At 49.2% G+C, this 16,262-nt stretch overlaps 1 protein-coding gene across 4 annotated transcripts in view; it reads left to right on the top strand.

Annotated features, from left to right (window-relative positions):
* Nucleotides 1-452: 452 nt before the first annotated feature.
* Nucleotides 453-16,262, top strand: part of HEG1 (heart development protein with EGF like domains 1) — a 52,035-nt gene continuing 36,225 nt past the window's right edge. For 3 of the 4 annotated variants that reach the window (XM_088168311.1, XM_088168310.1, XM_088168309.1), the window contains exon 1: nt 455-810. In XM_088168311.1, the coding sequence (XP_088024437.1) occupies nt 630-810 (181 nt within the window). In that variant the 5' untranslated portion in view covers nt 455-629. Of the gene's footprint in view, nt 811-16,262 lie in introns of all 4 variants that reach the window. The other variant, XM_088168312.1, reaches the window with a different exon arrangement.

Raw genomic sequence — 16,262 nt, 5'->3', positions numbered from 1 at the left:
CTGCCGTCGCGGGGGTGGCCGTGCCAGCATTTAAACGCAGAACCGGGGCAGCTCCGCGGCGGCTGCGGGCGGCGGGCACGGGGGTCCTGCTCGCCCGGAGCGGCCGGGAGATGCAGCAGGAAAAATAAAGTAAAAGTGAAAATGAGCGTCGTTGTTGCTACCATTATTATTATTATTGTTATTATTATTATTATTATTACTCCCACTGATGCCGCAGCCAGCCGGGTGAGGGAGCGGGCGGCCCGACGGCTGCGGGGGCGGGAGGGGGCGGCCGCTGGGGGCCGGGCCGGGCCGGGCCGGGGTGGGGGGGGGCCGTGGGGAGTCGGGCCATGCCGAGCCGAGCCGAGCCGCGGCTGGGTGATGTCAGGCTCGAGGAGGAGCCTCCGCCGCCTGCCCTTTTACTTTCGGGCGCCGGCACTTGGCCGCAGGCTGCTGCCGCTGCTGGCCGGGCCCCCCCCTCGCCCCCTCCGCTATGGGCACCCCGCACTTCTAAGGCGCCGCCCCGAGGGGGGGGCACGGGGAATTCATTAAAAATCGCTATTTACGTGGTTATTCATTGTCCCGCTCCGGGTATGTGAACAACCACCCCCTTGCCCCCCCCGCCTCCCCTTCCATCCACCCCCAGCGCCATGCCGGCAGCCTGCACCCTGCTGCTGCTGCTGGGCTTGGGACTGGTCCCGGTCCCACCGGCCGGGTCGCTGCCCCTCGCTTCCCCGCGGCGTCTTCCTCCACCTCCTCCTCCTCCTCCGTCCCGAAGCCGTCTCGGCCGTCCTTCCTCGCTTCCCGCCGCGGGACCCGCAGGCAGCCCGGGTGAGTGACCCGCGATGGGCATGGGGATAAGGGCAGGGACGGGATTTCGTCCCGGCAGCGCCCGTGGGGCGGCGGGGACTGCGCGGGGTCCGCATCGTGCGGGTCTCTCGTGGCGTGGGACCCCGCACAGCACCGCGACCCCGGGCTGCTGAGCATCCCGGCATCACCCAGAGCTGATTCAGTTAGAAAGCGTAACACTCCCCCCAAATCCTTTCCCTTTTTAACCTTGCCCAGCTCATCGCGCTACAGACTACTGCTTCAGTGGGTGAAGGTTTGGGATGGGAATGGTGGGTGGGAAAGTGTAAACACGTTGTAGCTGTGTGGACTGACTGGAAGGTGAGCGGTGGAAACTTCACAGGGGAACTCGAGAAAGGTTTTGGGGGGGCACAGGAGCAGTGTCCACATGTGTCTACCCACCCAGGTGGGAAATTGGGAGCTCCTGTAGGTGGTCTTCAGGGTCTGGGTTGCCTCCTGCTTGTCTCCAGAAATGCTCTCATCTCACTTTAGTTACTGACCCCTATCAGGTGTGGGGACAGATGCTATCAGTTCTCTGTAAATACCCTCTCTCTCTCTCTATTGCCTACAGACTGTCAGATTAGTCGTGTATAAAGTCACATTTTTGCTTGCATGCTACATCTACAGTGCTATTATCACGAGCAATGCCTAGTTTCATGCTTTACAGATTGTGCTGAATTTGGTTTCAGCACAGGATAAACCTTATTTTTCCCAGAACAAGCAGGGACGCTTCAAGTGTCATTCAGTAAACTGGCTCACTTACTCACCAAAGAAGGCACATATCTCTAAGGATGACTAATTCTCAATGAGTTTGGAAAGCACTGGGTGTTTGCAGGTGGTATAAGGAATCCAATATAACAAATTAGTCCTGCGTGGGTTTTAAGAGGGTTTTAGGATTCATTGCCTGCCTGAGCTGGACTGTCAAATTTTATCTTTTAATTTCTGATGTGGAGAGAACATCGTGCTTTGGAACTTGAGGTTAAGTTCAGTTGCATGGAGCTGTAAAATTTCAGGAAATGTGACAAAACTACATTTATAGCATTTTAGTTTTCTTCACAAACCCAAGGCGTGCCTTTGTAGGATGTATCCACACTAGACCAAATGTATAGCTGGGGATATCAGCTGGAATGTAGCCTGCAGTGGATTAGAAAGCTCCTAACTAGCAGTGCTAGTGTGAGAGCAGCTTTGTGACTAGGATACTGCATGAAAATAAAGGAGATTTGGGTCTGTTCCCAGCTCAGCTACTTCTTTGTGCCACTCCAAGTATTGGTTTGCCCTTCAAACTGGGAGAGAATAATGCTGCCTTACCTGCTACTAACCTTGTGAAGATAAAAATCTGCAATTTGCCAACGAACTGCTCACCTATTATTTGATGAAAGCTGTGCAAATTCCTCAGTGGACAGAAAAAAATATTTGATTTCATCTCAGCTTTCGGTCTGGCATCTTTTCCTGTGACCTTGATGACTCCTGAGAGTCAGTAGAGGAATGCATTTCCTTTGTTAGGAGTCTGAAAAGCTCGAACTATCTGTCCACATGCTGGAAAAGCCATTTGTCAGGCCAACAGTGCCTGGCTTAGTGGTGGAGGCTTTGCTGTGTAGAGGCAGTGCTCAGCAGCTACAGGTGCTTGTGAATTATGTCAGCCCCAGCCAGAAGGAACAGGGGATGCATGGTGAAGGAGTGATAAATAGCCCAGCAGCAGCTCACTCCCCAGCAAATGGCATCATGAATTACACTGGGTCCTGACAGCTGCAATTCACTCGCTGTTAGCTCCAGCTCTATGCCTGTCAGTCAAGGGAATTGTCTGCTGTTATGGGAGCAGGCTGGGGGGATCTCCTGAATCACTCTCAGGTTGAGTTGTAGACTCCTGAGAAATCCCTGTTTGTGTCACCCTCGGAGGCGTTTCCCATCTTTGAAAGCATTTGCTCAAAGCAGGGGGAGCATTTCTTGCGAACCCATCACCCTGGCACTACCAGGAAATGGAGATTACATCTCCCTCTGCAGCAGTCTGAGGCTGGGAGGAAAAAGCCCTTTCTCAGGCAGGGCTTAGTGAGCAGATGGTGAGACGGTGGTGGTAGAAATGGGGCTTTTGAGTGTCTCACAAATCATGGGGCAAGGGAGCAGGGCTGCCCTCGCAGCCTCACTGCCTTCCTGGCTGGCTTGTGCCTCAGCTGCATCTGCCACCCTCCCTGCCAGAGCCTCTGTGGGATTGTCTGCTGGAGAGATGAGGACAGATGGCTTTAGCCTATGTTTAAAATACTGTCTGAACCCAAGGAGAGTAACACAGGAAAAGAAAACAGGTGAAGTAGGAAGCAAGAAAGCCGGTGACAGTAAAGTAAAAACATTATCAAATCCCTCCACGAAACCTCTTCTGGCAGCTACTTCACATGGGCACTGAGTGAGCTGAAGGGCACTGTCTGCCACCAGCCTGCATCAGGTCAGGGTTTGGTTACAAGCTCTGTCCTCCTGCAGGTCTCAGTATTTCAGGTTTCCCATCTGTGAAATGGGAATAATTCCAGTGACACCACAGGGACAACAGAAGTAAAACTGAGCCCCTGACAAAGCCACTATGGCTGGGGTCTCCCTGTTCCTGCCATGTCCTTTTTCCTGCTACTTCTACCCACACAGGTGCTCTGCCACGGTGCCCAGCACAGCATGGAGCCACTGGCAATGGGCTTTTCCTGAGACGCTGATCTGCTTTTCTGCCATCTGTGTCTGTCCTTCTGTCCCTGCTCCCTCACTCCCATGGCAGGTGCCACCTTTCTATGTGGCTTCCCTGTTTGGAGCCCTGGCAATGAGATGTGAAATCACCTGGGAAAGAACCAGCTTTAGCCGCAGCAGAGATTTAGGCTGCTGGGAGAAACTTTCCAAAACTCTTGGAAGGGGTAAACAGTCTGTATTTATTTATGTATATTTTTAACTTTCTGTCTGAAACTGTGTGTGAGGAAGAAGCAAAGTTAGCAGCGAGGGAAGAAGATGCTGAGGATGTTTGTTTGCACAAAGCTGTTGCTTCCAAACCTGCCTCACATTTTGCAGTACGTACTTTGTGGTTCCTGGGGGCAAAAGCCCAGCTCTCCCTGCGGCCACACTGACACAGAGGGGTAAGGTGCTGCTCTCCAGCTTTGATGCAATTTCAGGTGACTGTGGGTGGTGCAGGAAGGATGCTTCCTCCCTCTGTGGTGCAGGGACAAGGAAATATTGCCTCCCTTGCCTCTGCATCGCTATCAAGAGGCTGCAGAGTTTCCCTGTCTTGGGCATCTTTGTTGCTCCTCTCTGAGCTCTAAGTGGATTTGCTTGGTGTGCTGTGAATCCGAACTCCCTGGGGTTGTATGGATTTAGCTCTGCTCCTTTGGGGTACATAATTTAAAGCAAAAAAGAAAAGAGAAGGAAGGAAAGGCATTTCAGAAAAGGAGAAAGATTGGAGATGATCTTTCCTGCCTGTTCCCTATCTCAAGCTCAAGGAAGGTAGCAGGGGCTGTCCACTGTGCAGCTGGGTACACATCAATCTGTGGAAGCACTTTATGTGATATTTAAGTGCTAAATGAGTACAGTGTGAGAGATAATTGTGTGACCTGGCTGGCAGGGAGAGCACAGTGATGTGTATTGACTGACCCTGCTGTGCAGTTGTGACAGGGCAGTGGGTAAGGGGAGAGCTGCTGTAGCTGAAGCCCATTACTGGGCTCCCCACAAAGTCTGATATCCCAGTACCAAACCACCAGTGCCAGCCTGTGCCCATTCAGCAGGTGTCAGCAGCATGACGGCTCCAGCAGCCATCACCACTTCAGAGGGATAATTTAACTTTGTTTTTCTCGTGGCTGGGGGGATGAGGGACATGGGCTGTTGCTGCCATGTTTGCAGGGGCTGGTGCCACCCTTGCTGGTGCATGGGTGTGTTACTTGGCAAATATTCTTTTCAGTATCAGAAGTTGCAGATACTGATCTGTTTAGAGGAGTGTGGAATTTCTGGGACAGCTTGTTTTCTTCATCTGCTCTTACAGATACCAATTTTTGGGCTGCCAGTCAGAAACTTTCCATGGCTGAACTCTCAAGCTGTTGTGTGTGCTCCATCCTCCCTCATTTCTCCCCATCCTGCTCATCTGCAGGGAGCATGTCAGAGCTGCTGAGACTGACAGCTCCATCCCCATCACATCTCTCAGAGGTGGCAGAGGATTTTTCTCATTTACAGAGGAGTTATGATGCCAAGTTAGAAAGGCTGTTAGTCTTGGTGGTCATAGTGAAGATGAATGGATGCTGCTGATCGTAGCTGTTCACCCAAAATGTAAAACATGAAACTTTGTTGCATCAGTCTGGTTGTGTTGGTTTTAATGAAGCATTCATCCATGCTAATAAAATAACCCCAACAGAATACAGAACTGTTTCAATTAACAAGCTAATCAAGCCAATAAAACCTGTCAGTACAGTGATAGTGTTCCAGTGCTGTGGTGTGGAGATTAAGGCACTACCAACGTCCACAGCTCTTCGGGAGCTGCTGCTGGAGGGACCTCCTGGCTGGAGCTGTGGGTTCCCCATCCATGGGAGCTGTGTGCCATTTCCAAAATAAGGATAGCTGCAGAGTAGCAAGGTTCAGCTATGGCTGAGCCTGCTGACTATATGCAGCACAGAAATACTGTCTTTATGCCTCTGTCTGTGCCATTCCAGTCACCTGGGGTGCTTCAGGCAGGGCTGCAACCTCTGAAATGCTCCAGAGAAATGGTCTGGATCTGGATGGATTGGAGGTAGCCAGTGTAAACCCTCTGGATTCTGGCTTTCCTTCCTCACATAGTTTCAAAAGAGTTTCTCTGATATGGAGGGGTGAGGAGTCTCTGGGGCTGTCAGGCTATTTCTAGGCAGACAAACAGCACTGCTGGAAGCTGGGCTGATCCTCTGGGATGAGCACAGAGCTCCTCTGGAAAGAGGCAGGGCCAGATCCTGGCACCTGCTCTGGCATCTTTCTGCTGTTGAAATGGTGCAAAGCAGCACTGGGACTGTTGAGTGTCAGAAGGTGCTCCAAACAAATCAAAGGTTGGTGGTTCAGAATATTCCCTTGAAAATGCTCAATGCAAAATCCATAGTCTGTAGCTTGTGAGCAAGCTCATCACGAGGCCTGAATACCCCAACCACAGGCCCTGTTATTTACATTCAATTGAAGATGTAGGTCATACAATAGTTTTTTTCTCTTTCCTGAATGGCTGAACACAGAAGGCAGAATCCAATTTTCAGTGGCAGCAGACCTGATTGTAAATTCAAATTTTTATTTCTTTGAGCAGTTTTTGCAACATTTGCATTGTAATTTGCTATTTCTGTAAATTTGAGAGGTTCATTTGCTGGGGTATTCATCCAGAGGAGATGCAAGAGGGCTACAAGAATGAAATCTGTGGGTGCCTTTCAGAAGAAAATGGTTTTGTCACATATGGTAGCTCTTCTCTCTCACCATTTTCTGCATACATGCAGCTGATGTGTGTGCACCCATCACCATATATTTTTTAATGCCCAGCTGCTATATATATAACATCCTGCTGCTTCAGCAAGGGGCACAGTTCATGCAGAGTCCGCGTTCATCCTTTCAGGCTGAAATCATTCACATCTGAGGACAAGGAGAGAATTTTCCCACCCAAAAGGGAAATGATGTTGCATTACTGAGCGACCAGCCCAAGTAATAATATAATCTTAGAAAAATGCAGTTCCCTTGAGTAAAGGAAGCTCTGTAAACTTCAGCTCCTCCAAGCTGTTAGTGTAGCTGTTGCCTGTGCTGTAGTAATGCTGCTGTCAGACCTGGTTTACAGAAGTGCTCTGGAGAGAAAAGGGGAAAAAAGGGATAGGAACCAGTTCCTATATAAAATGAGGACCACTTGTAGGATCTGAACACTGTGAAGTATATAATACAGGTTTCAGGACCTTGGGTTGCATTCCTTATTTGCCATTAATTTGTTTTTTGTCTTGGCTGGGTGCTGGAGGGGGTGATGACCACCCATGGTCATGAAGACTTAGAGAAAGGGTAGGCAGGGCCAGGGTGAGCACAGGGATCAGCTGGAGGAAGGTAAAATGATGTGAGGTTTCCATTCATTGGAGTCAAAAGCCTGGCTGTATAAAACCAGGAGAGAAAGAGGCTCATTTTTAGAGCTCTCAGTGTATGGGCAAACCCATGGAAGAGAGAGATATTTGAGAAAGTTACTGTGTGAGTAATACCTGTGGTTTGTTCTCTTCTGCTTTCCACAGGATGGGTGGCATTAGTGTGTGCCATGGCTTATCTTGGGCTCTGTGGATGCTGAATGTGAACAGGTGCCAGGGCATGGACCAAGCCATGGGGAACCCCCTTGGTCTGGGTGCAGCAGCTCCTCAGGCTGGACACTCACTAGAGCCTTCTCTACTGAAGTGCTGGTCTTCACAAAACCTGTAGGAACCTGCTGTCTTGGAGGTCTCTGCCTTCCAGGTTAATTTGTTTAGATGTATGAGAAAAAACAAAGCTGTCTCAGGAGCTTCATCCCTTCAGAAACCAGTATGAAATGCGTGAGATATAAAAATATTATTTAAAAAGTGCCTGAAATGCAAAACCAGGGTGTAATAATCTACGGTTAATAAAGCGGTTGCTGCTGCCCTCATCCCTCTGTGGCTTTGGATGGAGCTATTTCCAGTTGCCTGCCCTCTGTGCAGGCAGGGTTGTTGAGGAGGGTTATATCTGCTTTTGCATCTGCTGTGCCCTTGACTTGGAGTCATTTGATAAATAGGTTTGCTGTTGGTTACTTAAGCATCTCCCAAGCTGCAGTCAGCATCTCAGTTGTGGGCTGAGCACTGCTGCCAAAAGTCAGGATCTGTGTCAAGAGCCTCCTAAGATTTGGCTGTCTTTCCTTAAAACCCCAACTCCTGGAGTTGTCATTACAGGAGAATCACTTAGAGGGGTAGAAAAAGACCGTCTCACTGTTGAGGTGATAGATAAAAAAGCCTGGAAAATATTAGCTGGAAAGCTAGGAGTCACAGAAGAAACCCACTTTGGGTGTATTTAAAAACGCCACTAGCTCAAAGCCGGTCTCCAGAAGGTTTTGTGTCCTGACAGAAGGGTTGTTTAAGACACCTCTTCTTGGCAGGGCTCTGCCACTGTATCTGCAGAAGTGCAATCCTCTGCACTGTCCTGCTTTGCTGGGGGAAGAGAGGGAGCATGGAGATGTGCAGGGTAACACAGCAGGAATGCTGAGGGCAAACCCAGTTGCTCTCTGTCCAGCTGTCTGAATACCTTGTGCGAGCGCCTTGACCTTGGTGGATTGACTCTGCAGTGGGAAAAACAACTCCATCTGCCTTTTCACTCTTTGCATGGCCATGAAGCTGGGAGGACTTTAAAAACAGCTTCTGCAGCATTCTGACTCTGGTCTGGCTGAGGGTGATCATGTCACTTGCACTGTGACCAAATGCTGCAGGTCCTTCCCTTTGCCTTGCAGTCCAAGTCTCTTGGGCTTCCAATTTGGTGCTTGGAAAAATTCCTGTGGAAGTGCCATGACCTCTGCAGTTCTTTTGCCAAGGCAAACATGGAGATGTTTGAGGGACCTTTTACACAGTGGCTTGATGGCAACAAGGCTCTTGTCACTGAAGTTTGGGAGAAAATAACCTTTTCTTTTTAACTCCGAGATGAAGTCAGTGGGAAAGGAATGAGGAGGAATTTTAAGTGGTTTGGATAGAAAGGCATGCAAACTGTGCACAAAGGGTTAACTGAGCTGTTGTCCCAGGGGTACAGCCCAGGCTGTATTTCCCAGAAGACATCGAGTTACACACGCACATTAAGGGCGTTTTTCTCAGCATTTTCAGCATGCTGTGATGGCAGAGGTTTTGAAGGCTTTTACAGGATCAGTCTGACCTCTCGCCTCTATAACCAGGCACACACTGTGGTAATTTCTGCTACCAGAACCACCCTTAGATTCCTGTGAGGTCTCCAGAGCGTGGAAGAAACCCTGTGCAGGCATGGTGGACAGGCATCTTTGGTTACCAGTAGCAAATGAGGGCTCTCTTTTTCCTTGAAGAGCATGCTAAAAGGCTCTTCTGCATCTGGAGTGACAAGAGGAATTTAGATCTATGCAGCACAATTATTCACGTCACTGCTTGTTAGGATGCTGGTGTTAACACCCTTCCTCTTGTGGAAAATCTCTTAAACCCTGAGGACTGATGTGAAACGTCATGCTCTGGTGAACTTTGCTGAAGCGAGGATGAATCACACTAAGTTTGGCTTCAATATATTATCCAAAAGATACCTTCTCTGATAGCCTAGCAGGAGGCTACTGCTGCCCACCCACCCAGAGTGTCAGGATCTATTTTGGGGGGAGGACAGCACTTTCTGGAGTATGCATAAATTGGAGGGTTGATGTAGGAGTTGGGATATTTGAGGGATTTTTTTATTTGGCTTTGGTTTTGAGTGCTCTATAAAAGCAAAAGGCAGGTCTGTAAGGGATCTCAAGACCTTTCCCAAGGGATCTTGATATATCTCACCCAGAATGGTAGATAAATATACCGCTTTTTTAAAAATGAGGAGGGTTTCACTGCATCTCTGAATAACTGTCCTGCTACATCCATGCCACTATAGGTAAGAAAACACTTCCTTATCAGGGAAACTGTAGCAGCTGGTAATTAAACCTTCTACAAAGAAACATCCCAGACAAGTGTTGGCCAGGTTTGACCCTGCATTACTTGTAAGATCTCACAAACCGACAAGGTAATTTAGCAATTTGGGGAGGAAACACGAAATGTAACCCTGTCTATTGAACTCGTTTCTATCCTGTGATGGGAATGATTTCCAGGAGTGGAAGCATCCGCAGACCAACTGCGCATGATTTGAGTTCCTTGTCAATTGGAATCAAGGACCCTGATTGTGGAGCATAATGCTGCTCTTGTAATTCAGCCTTTATCTTTGTGCTGGAGCTGGGTATAATTGTATCTGTGTCTGGAGGGACAAGGAGAAGGGTTTCAGTGGCTGGTGCTCACAAAGGCATCTTTAGAAACCTCCTCACCCCTGGTACAAGCTTGGTAGGGCTTAAATGAAAATACCCCTGAGTAGTTTTAGACATCTGAACAGTCATTGTTTGATTCATATTTGGTTACAGGACTAACATCTAAATGTTAATTCTTTTTAGGACATTATCAGCTCTTTCAGCAAATGCAGAATGGGGATGCAGTATTAGACTGTCAGCCAACCCTGCAGATAAAGGCCCTTTGAAAGGATGTTTCTTAGGAGGGAAACATAATCAGAGAATGCAGAAAATCATGAAGATGGTCTATTCTTAGGAACAGGTAGCAAATATGATGCATGAAGAAAACTAAATGAACCAGGAGGCTTTTGAATTGGAGAATGGAAGTAACAGCAATTTTGTGGCCTCTGAGGACAGTCCCCAGCATGCAGTCAGAGATCCTCATAGTCCTGTCTTGCAAAGTGCTGGTACACCTGGAGATTGTAGGGTGTTGGGTAAACTGTGTCACACGCTGGGTTAGGACTGAAGCTGGTGGTCACTTGGTGGCATGGATGTGCCAAGGCAGTTGATGGCTGTAATCTGTGTCTTTGTGTGGGCAGGTGGGTTTTGGGCACAGATTTCTATCCTCTCAGTCCTCTGTGTTGCCTTGCTCCCCGCACCATTCCTGTGTACATCGAGGTAGGATGTGACCTGACCACGACTCCCTCTGAGTCCCCAGTGACATCTCAGAGGGTGACAGCCCAGTCCTGCCCTTCTCCAGCACCCATTCCCACTGCTGGCCACATCTGAAAGAAGGTGTCTATTATTTCAGCCTCCCCGAAGCATGTGCGGAAAGGCTCTGGAAGTGGTGAGCCCCTTCCGCCCGTTCTCAGAAAGGAAACGTGTGGCTGCAGGGGCAGTGCCGGAGCGGTGCTGGGATGGGGCAGGACCTCTGTTCCAGCTGCCCCGGGCAGGGCTGCTCCTCTGCTCCTCTTCTCGGCAGTGCTGGCTGGTCTGCAGTGCCAGGGGGAAGACCTGGCTCATCCCCTGGAAGAAGGAGCCCCGGCGCCATCCTGAGCGCTGCCACCGCTGCTTCCGGCGGCAGATCGGCACGGTGTCATCTAGGAAATGCGATTTAGATCATCATCCTTTCGCAGCAGATGGGGGAAGGGAGGTGGGGGCCCTTATCTCTTCTGGGGATTCATTTCTCTTTAAGCTGCTTTATTTTTTTTGCCTGTTTGCCTTTTTCTCCATCCCTTCACAGGTCTCACTGCCCCTTGCTGAAGGGTAGGAGCCACAACTGTTCCGTGGTTCCCGCTGCCATGACATCATGCCCTGCATCCTACCTTCAGCTGAGTGTCAGGCTTGGGATGCCTTCAGTTTTCCCCTGGGATGGGGCTGCATTTTGCTGGTCTACATGGAGGGAAGAATCCACTGAGCCTTGTATCTCCATGTCACCAAATGGCATCTACCACTTGGCAGCCTGATAATTTTCCTGCATCCAAGAGGGGTCCTTATCCTTCTCATCCCTACAATGTCCTCGAGAAGTTGCTCAATTCCCAGGCTGGTCATCATCCCTGGTGTGACTGCCAGCTAGCAAAGCTCTTTGGCATGTGCTTAATGTTAGGCACAGGGAATAGTTCCCTAGGGAGCTCTTCTTAAGTACATTGCTGGAGGGAGGCTCTGGTCAAGACACCTGGACCAAAGCCCACCTGCACCAGTGAGCAGCATGGCTTGGCCCCCAGGGACTCATGGCAGGCCCTGGCTGCTCCCAGCAGCACTCTGTTCCTACTCTTTCCTCCATCTTCCCAGTATTTATTGTCCCTTCCTGGGTGTGGGAAGCAGCTCCTGGGCTCAGACCACTTCAGAGCAGGGTCTTGTGGTTTTGTTTCTAGAGTGGGATATGAAAATACAATCTTGTTTTCACCTGGGTCTGCAAAGGGCTAAGTCCTCAGGCCCTGGGGTAGATGTCTGTTGCCACACATCTGCTTTGTACTGCCTGGCATCACTTTTTGATAGGCATTGAGGTTTTATGCAGAAAAATCTGTGCTTCAGCCCATAGTCCTTGTGGTTTTGAGTAAAAACCCAGGTAATCACAAATACCAATAGTTTGTGTGTTTTTTCCCCCTGCAAGATCTGTTTAAGTCAAATACAAGTCACTGAACTTACACTGGGAGTAAATAAGCTACATGGAATGGCTTTGGTTATCATGAGGTCACACAGAATGAGCTAATGCTCCCTTCTGGCCCGGAAATTAGACTTTTCAGACAGAAAAATTACATCCTACAGGTTCTAAGCCTCTAGCACCTTTCCTTACAGGGGAGCCCAAACCCCAGGACTGTGCAGTGCTCAGCCCCTCGTAGAGATGCTCACCCCTTATGACCAAAACACAGCCCTGCTTGGGGCAGGGTTCTTATATTGCCAGTTTAAATGAGCAGGGCAGCTGCTGGGGGTGAAAGGATCCAGTGGGTTGTGATGCCTGGCTGACAGGCAAAGTGCACTGAATCTCTCCATAACAGCAGTGAACTTGCTGCCCTGGAAATACTGACCCCTGTGAGGTTTTCACAAGCTGCAAATCTTGCAGACAAATTCCAGGTTTCTGGAACTATTTGTGTGAGAGGTCTGGAGAAAGAGCCATGTTAGAAATGAAGTTGTGTGCTTGCAGAAGCTGACAGCAGCATAGTCCTGCTCCCTCCAGCCTCACCAGCCTGTTTCTTTCTACTTCACCAGCACTGTACACACCACCATGAAATTTTCTCTTTGTGTTTTTTTTTTAAATTTTTTTATTCCCCCATCTTTTTTTGCAGCCAGGATGTTTTTTCTTGCCTTTTTATTGTTCCAGTGACCTAGCAACTCCACTTTGGTGGAGTCCTGCCAGGAGACTTCCTCCCCAAGCCGTCTGATAGTCTCCAGCAGCACTGCCCTCGGATGGGAGCAGAAGTTAAAATGACACCAGGCTGGGTCCCCATGTGGCTTTTGCTCTGGCCTCATGAGTCCTGGGAGGGCAACGTTGCCTTTCCGACTAGAAAAGCTTCCAGGGGACTTTAAAAACTCCAGAAAAAGGAAGAAGCCATGCAGGGAGAATATTTTCTGTAATATTTCTGCAGGACATTATAGAAAAGCCTGGGGGGGGGGGGGGGGGGGATGTTTAGAAGTGAATTTGCTGATGCTGGGATGATGCTGGGATTTAGCATTTGGGATCTGTGGTGCAGGCAGGGTAGCTGGGGCCATTTCAGCATCCAGGGTTGTGGGAGAGGGGGTAGAGATGAGGTATGAGTGCTCAGAGAGCTGTGCAGTTCGGGAGATTTATTTTGGCTTAGGTTTATTGATATTTACTAAAAACAGTAAGAAAGAAATCCCTTTGGTAAGTGCTTCTGGGACCTGTCAGCTGGTGCAGCCTTCACTCTGCCCAGGGCCTGCAGGGGCTTTTCCCACATTAACACTGGAGGGACCTTCTAGAGCAGAATATAAACGAGCTGTCAAGCAAGAAAATATGGCCGAGTTTGGCTTTCTGCTCAAGAAAGGCTGTTGGGACATGGGGCCTGGGGCACTGGAGGTTCAATCTCCACTTGATGGATGGATGGATTGAGATTTTACTGGAGCCTCAGCATGGTTATGGGGTTTTTTTAGCAGTATGGTAGGTCATGGCTTATCCTTGTTGGAAGCGGAATTTTATATAAATGTGTTTTTCAAAGACTTGATGATAAACCAGGACTGTTTTTTTTTCTTTTTTTTTTAAATTCAGTTTCTAAAAGCTGTTTAAAAACAAAAGTTTATGGAAACAGGTTTGAGGAGCTGCCCTGAGTCCGGGGCTGGTGGTTTTCAGGCAGCACAGGTGCTCCCATGGATCCGTGTGATGTCAGAGATCTGTGGATTGAACCAAACTGTCCAAGAAAGATGAGTAAGAGGCTTAGGATTTCATGGGCTTGAACTGGTGATCTAGTAGCCTGCACCTCCCCAGGGAAATGTTTAGGACACCAAAACTAAGAGGCCGTAAACCTCTTGACAAACTAAACAATATTCTGTCCCTGCACTGTGCAGGTTTTATCCTGTGCTTTTGGAAAGGATCACAGATTTAGGTGTACCCTTTATTTTGGAAAACCTGTTTCCTTGTTTTAGGGTGCTGTTTTTAAGAGCAGTAACGGGATTTTTTTATTTTTATTTTTTTTTCCCCCTAATGGCATCTTCAAGCATCAGGCTCTGGGATGGTAAAAAAATTGTAGGAAGCAAAAATGGCCTTTAGCATCCTCTGAGGTTTTACAGGCCCTGGAAGGGAGGTGGTGTGGAAGTGCAGAGTTTTTGTGTCATAAAGCAGAAGTGCAAGCAAGGTGCCATGGAGTGGCACTGGAGTGTCTGAGGACAATGCTGGTGTTCCCAGCCCCGTGGTCACCCATGGCTGGAAGTGGCCAGGTGGGCATTAGCCATGTGGACCTTGCATTCAGAGCTTGCAGGGGCTGCTGCTGACGTTAAACCCCCATCACTTTTCTTGAGCTGACATATTAAAGCTCTAGGCACCTTTGTTGCCTGCATAAATCCTTCCTATTATGGTTAAAATGACTGAAGGTTCTGTGAATTGCTGTCCTGCTCTGCCTGGGGCCCAGTGGGGAGAGGATGAGGAGCAGAAGGATCCTGCCAGGGAATGTGTCTATAGGGTACTGCATCCAAACCAAACCCCACAATAGGGTGAGAAGCTCTGGCAAGGCTTCTGCACCTCTTCTCTTCCCCACACACCCTCTCTTGCCACCTTTCTTAATGCAGACGGAATAATTGCTTATATTGATATAAAAAAAATAGCAGAACAGGGTTTACTGCATGTGGTTAAAAACCTCTTGCATTTTTCCCGCTCTTAGTGCACACGAGGGACCTTCCCCAAGCAGTATTATCCGCGTGTTTATTCTCGACTGACCCATCTCAAGTATGAATTTTTTTTAAGCTCCATTTCAGCCCCCCCAGCTCCCCCCCCCCGCCTTGAACCTCTTCTTTCAGTGTAAGAACAAGGAAGGAAACTGAAAATCCCAGAGAGCCCCGGACGGTCCAGATTTAGGGCTTTAGCTTTTGTTCGCACAAACTCACTTGGCTCCGAACCGGCCTCCGCCCATGATCCGACATCCGCAGCAGCCGAGCAAAACAGAGCGCAGCGCCCGGCCCGGCGGGGACCGGCACCGGAGCCGCCCCGGCCGCCGTTCCTTCTCCCGAGCAGCCTGCCTTTCTCTCCCCAGCCTTTCCCTACAGCCAGCCAGCAGCTTTCTAAGCCGAGATGAGTTTTTTTGTCCCCTCCGCGAGCCTCGGATGATGTTAAGGTTATGCAACGTTAACAGATGTGGGGTTTATAATTATAGCTGCCTGTGCTCGGGAGGAGCCTGCGCTCGCCATGGGATGCTCCCGGGGTGGCCCTGGCAAAACAAGCGCTGCATGGGCGGCTCCATTCCCATCCTAGCGGGAATGCTCCCCAGGGAATGCCCACCCTCTCCAGGAGGGACTGCTCCGGGTGAAGGGCCGCTCTGGAGAGCCAATCCACTGCTCTTGGCTTTCCTTCTGTGCGAACTCACATTAAATTTGTGTTCCCCAGTCAAGAAAGTATTTTCCTGCTCCTCGATGGGATAAAAATCCCATCTGCAGGGAAGCAGTGGGGCTGGGAGAGCCTGTGGCGTGCCTTGGATGGCTACAATCTCCTGACAAATGCTGCCTGTGGGGATGCTGCTCTCCTGGCATTAGCAGGATACATCCTTCCTCCCTCCCTGCCCTAAGACAGATGTCTGTGTGTGATCACAGTCACTGCAGAAAACTTGCATTATTGTCTTTTTGGTGTTGTGCTGACCCATGGTTGTGTTGTGAGCATCACCTAAATGCTGCCTTGGTAGCAGCCATTTCTGAAACGGGGCAATGCCTGTGTTGTGTCAGGGATGGAGACAGAAAATTATTTGCCTAAAAAAGAATTTTCAGGAGTCTCACAAGGTAGATATCCAACTGGGCTGCCGGGGCAAGCCCAAAGCCTTGAGAAATCAGCTGGAACTTGATCTGTTTGTCCTGGCTGAGCTATATAACTCAGCTCACAGCAAGCCACGGACTTGTTATGCTTGCAAAGAAAAAGTAACTCTGAGCCTCGACCTGTCTGGTGAGCATCACTGCTAGTTTTAACTGGGAAGGAAAACACTGATCCAGTGGGTGGCAGGGTTTTGTGCTGGAAGTCAAATATTTCTTAATGATTGAGGTTATGTGGAGTTAAACCATGCAAAGCTGTTGGCAGCTTAGGATGTGACAAAATTGTTAGTGACAGATCAGTACCTCAGCTAAAGGGCCACTCTGCTTTAAGCCTTTAATGCATCAGGGGAGGCCAGATGGTCCCTTGGGGATTTTTTTGGAAGAAGTTTGATCTGGTCCATCCGCTCCAGAGGAGGGTCGTTTTTGAAGTCTTAATTTCTGCAGGCAAATCAAAGAGGATATTGTGGTTATCTTGCACTTCTGGCAGGCTTGATGGATGTGAGATTTCATGTCTGTTTTGTTGAACAACACCATT

This window comes from Sturnus vulgaris, chromosome 7 (assembly GCF_052056855.1).
Source record: "Sturnus vulgaris isolate bStuVul1 chromosome 7, bStuVul1.hap1, whole genome shotgun sequence".
NCBI lineage: Eukaryota > Metazoa > Chordata > Aves > Passeriformes > Sturnidae > Sturnus > Sturnus vulgaris.
This window is presented reverse-complemented; position numbering and strand designations above follow the sequence as displayed.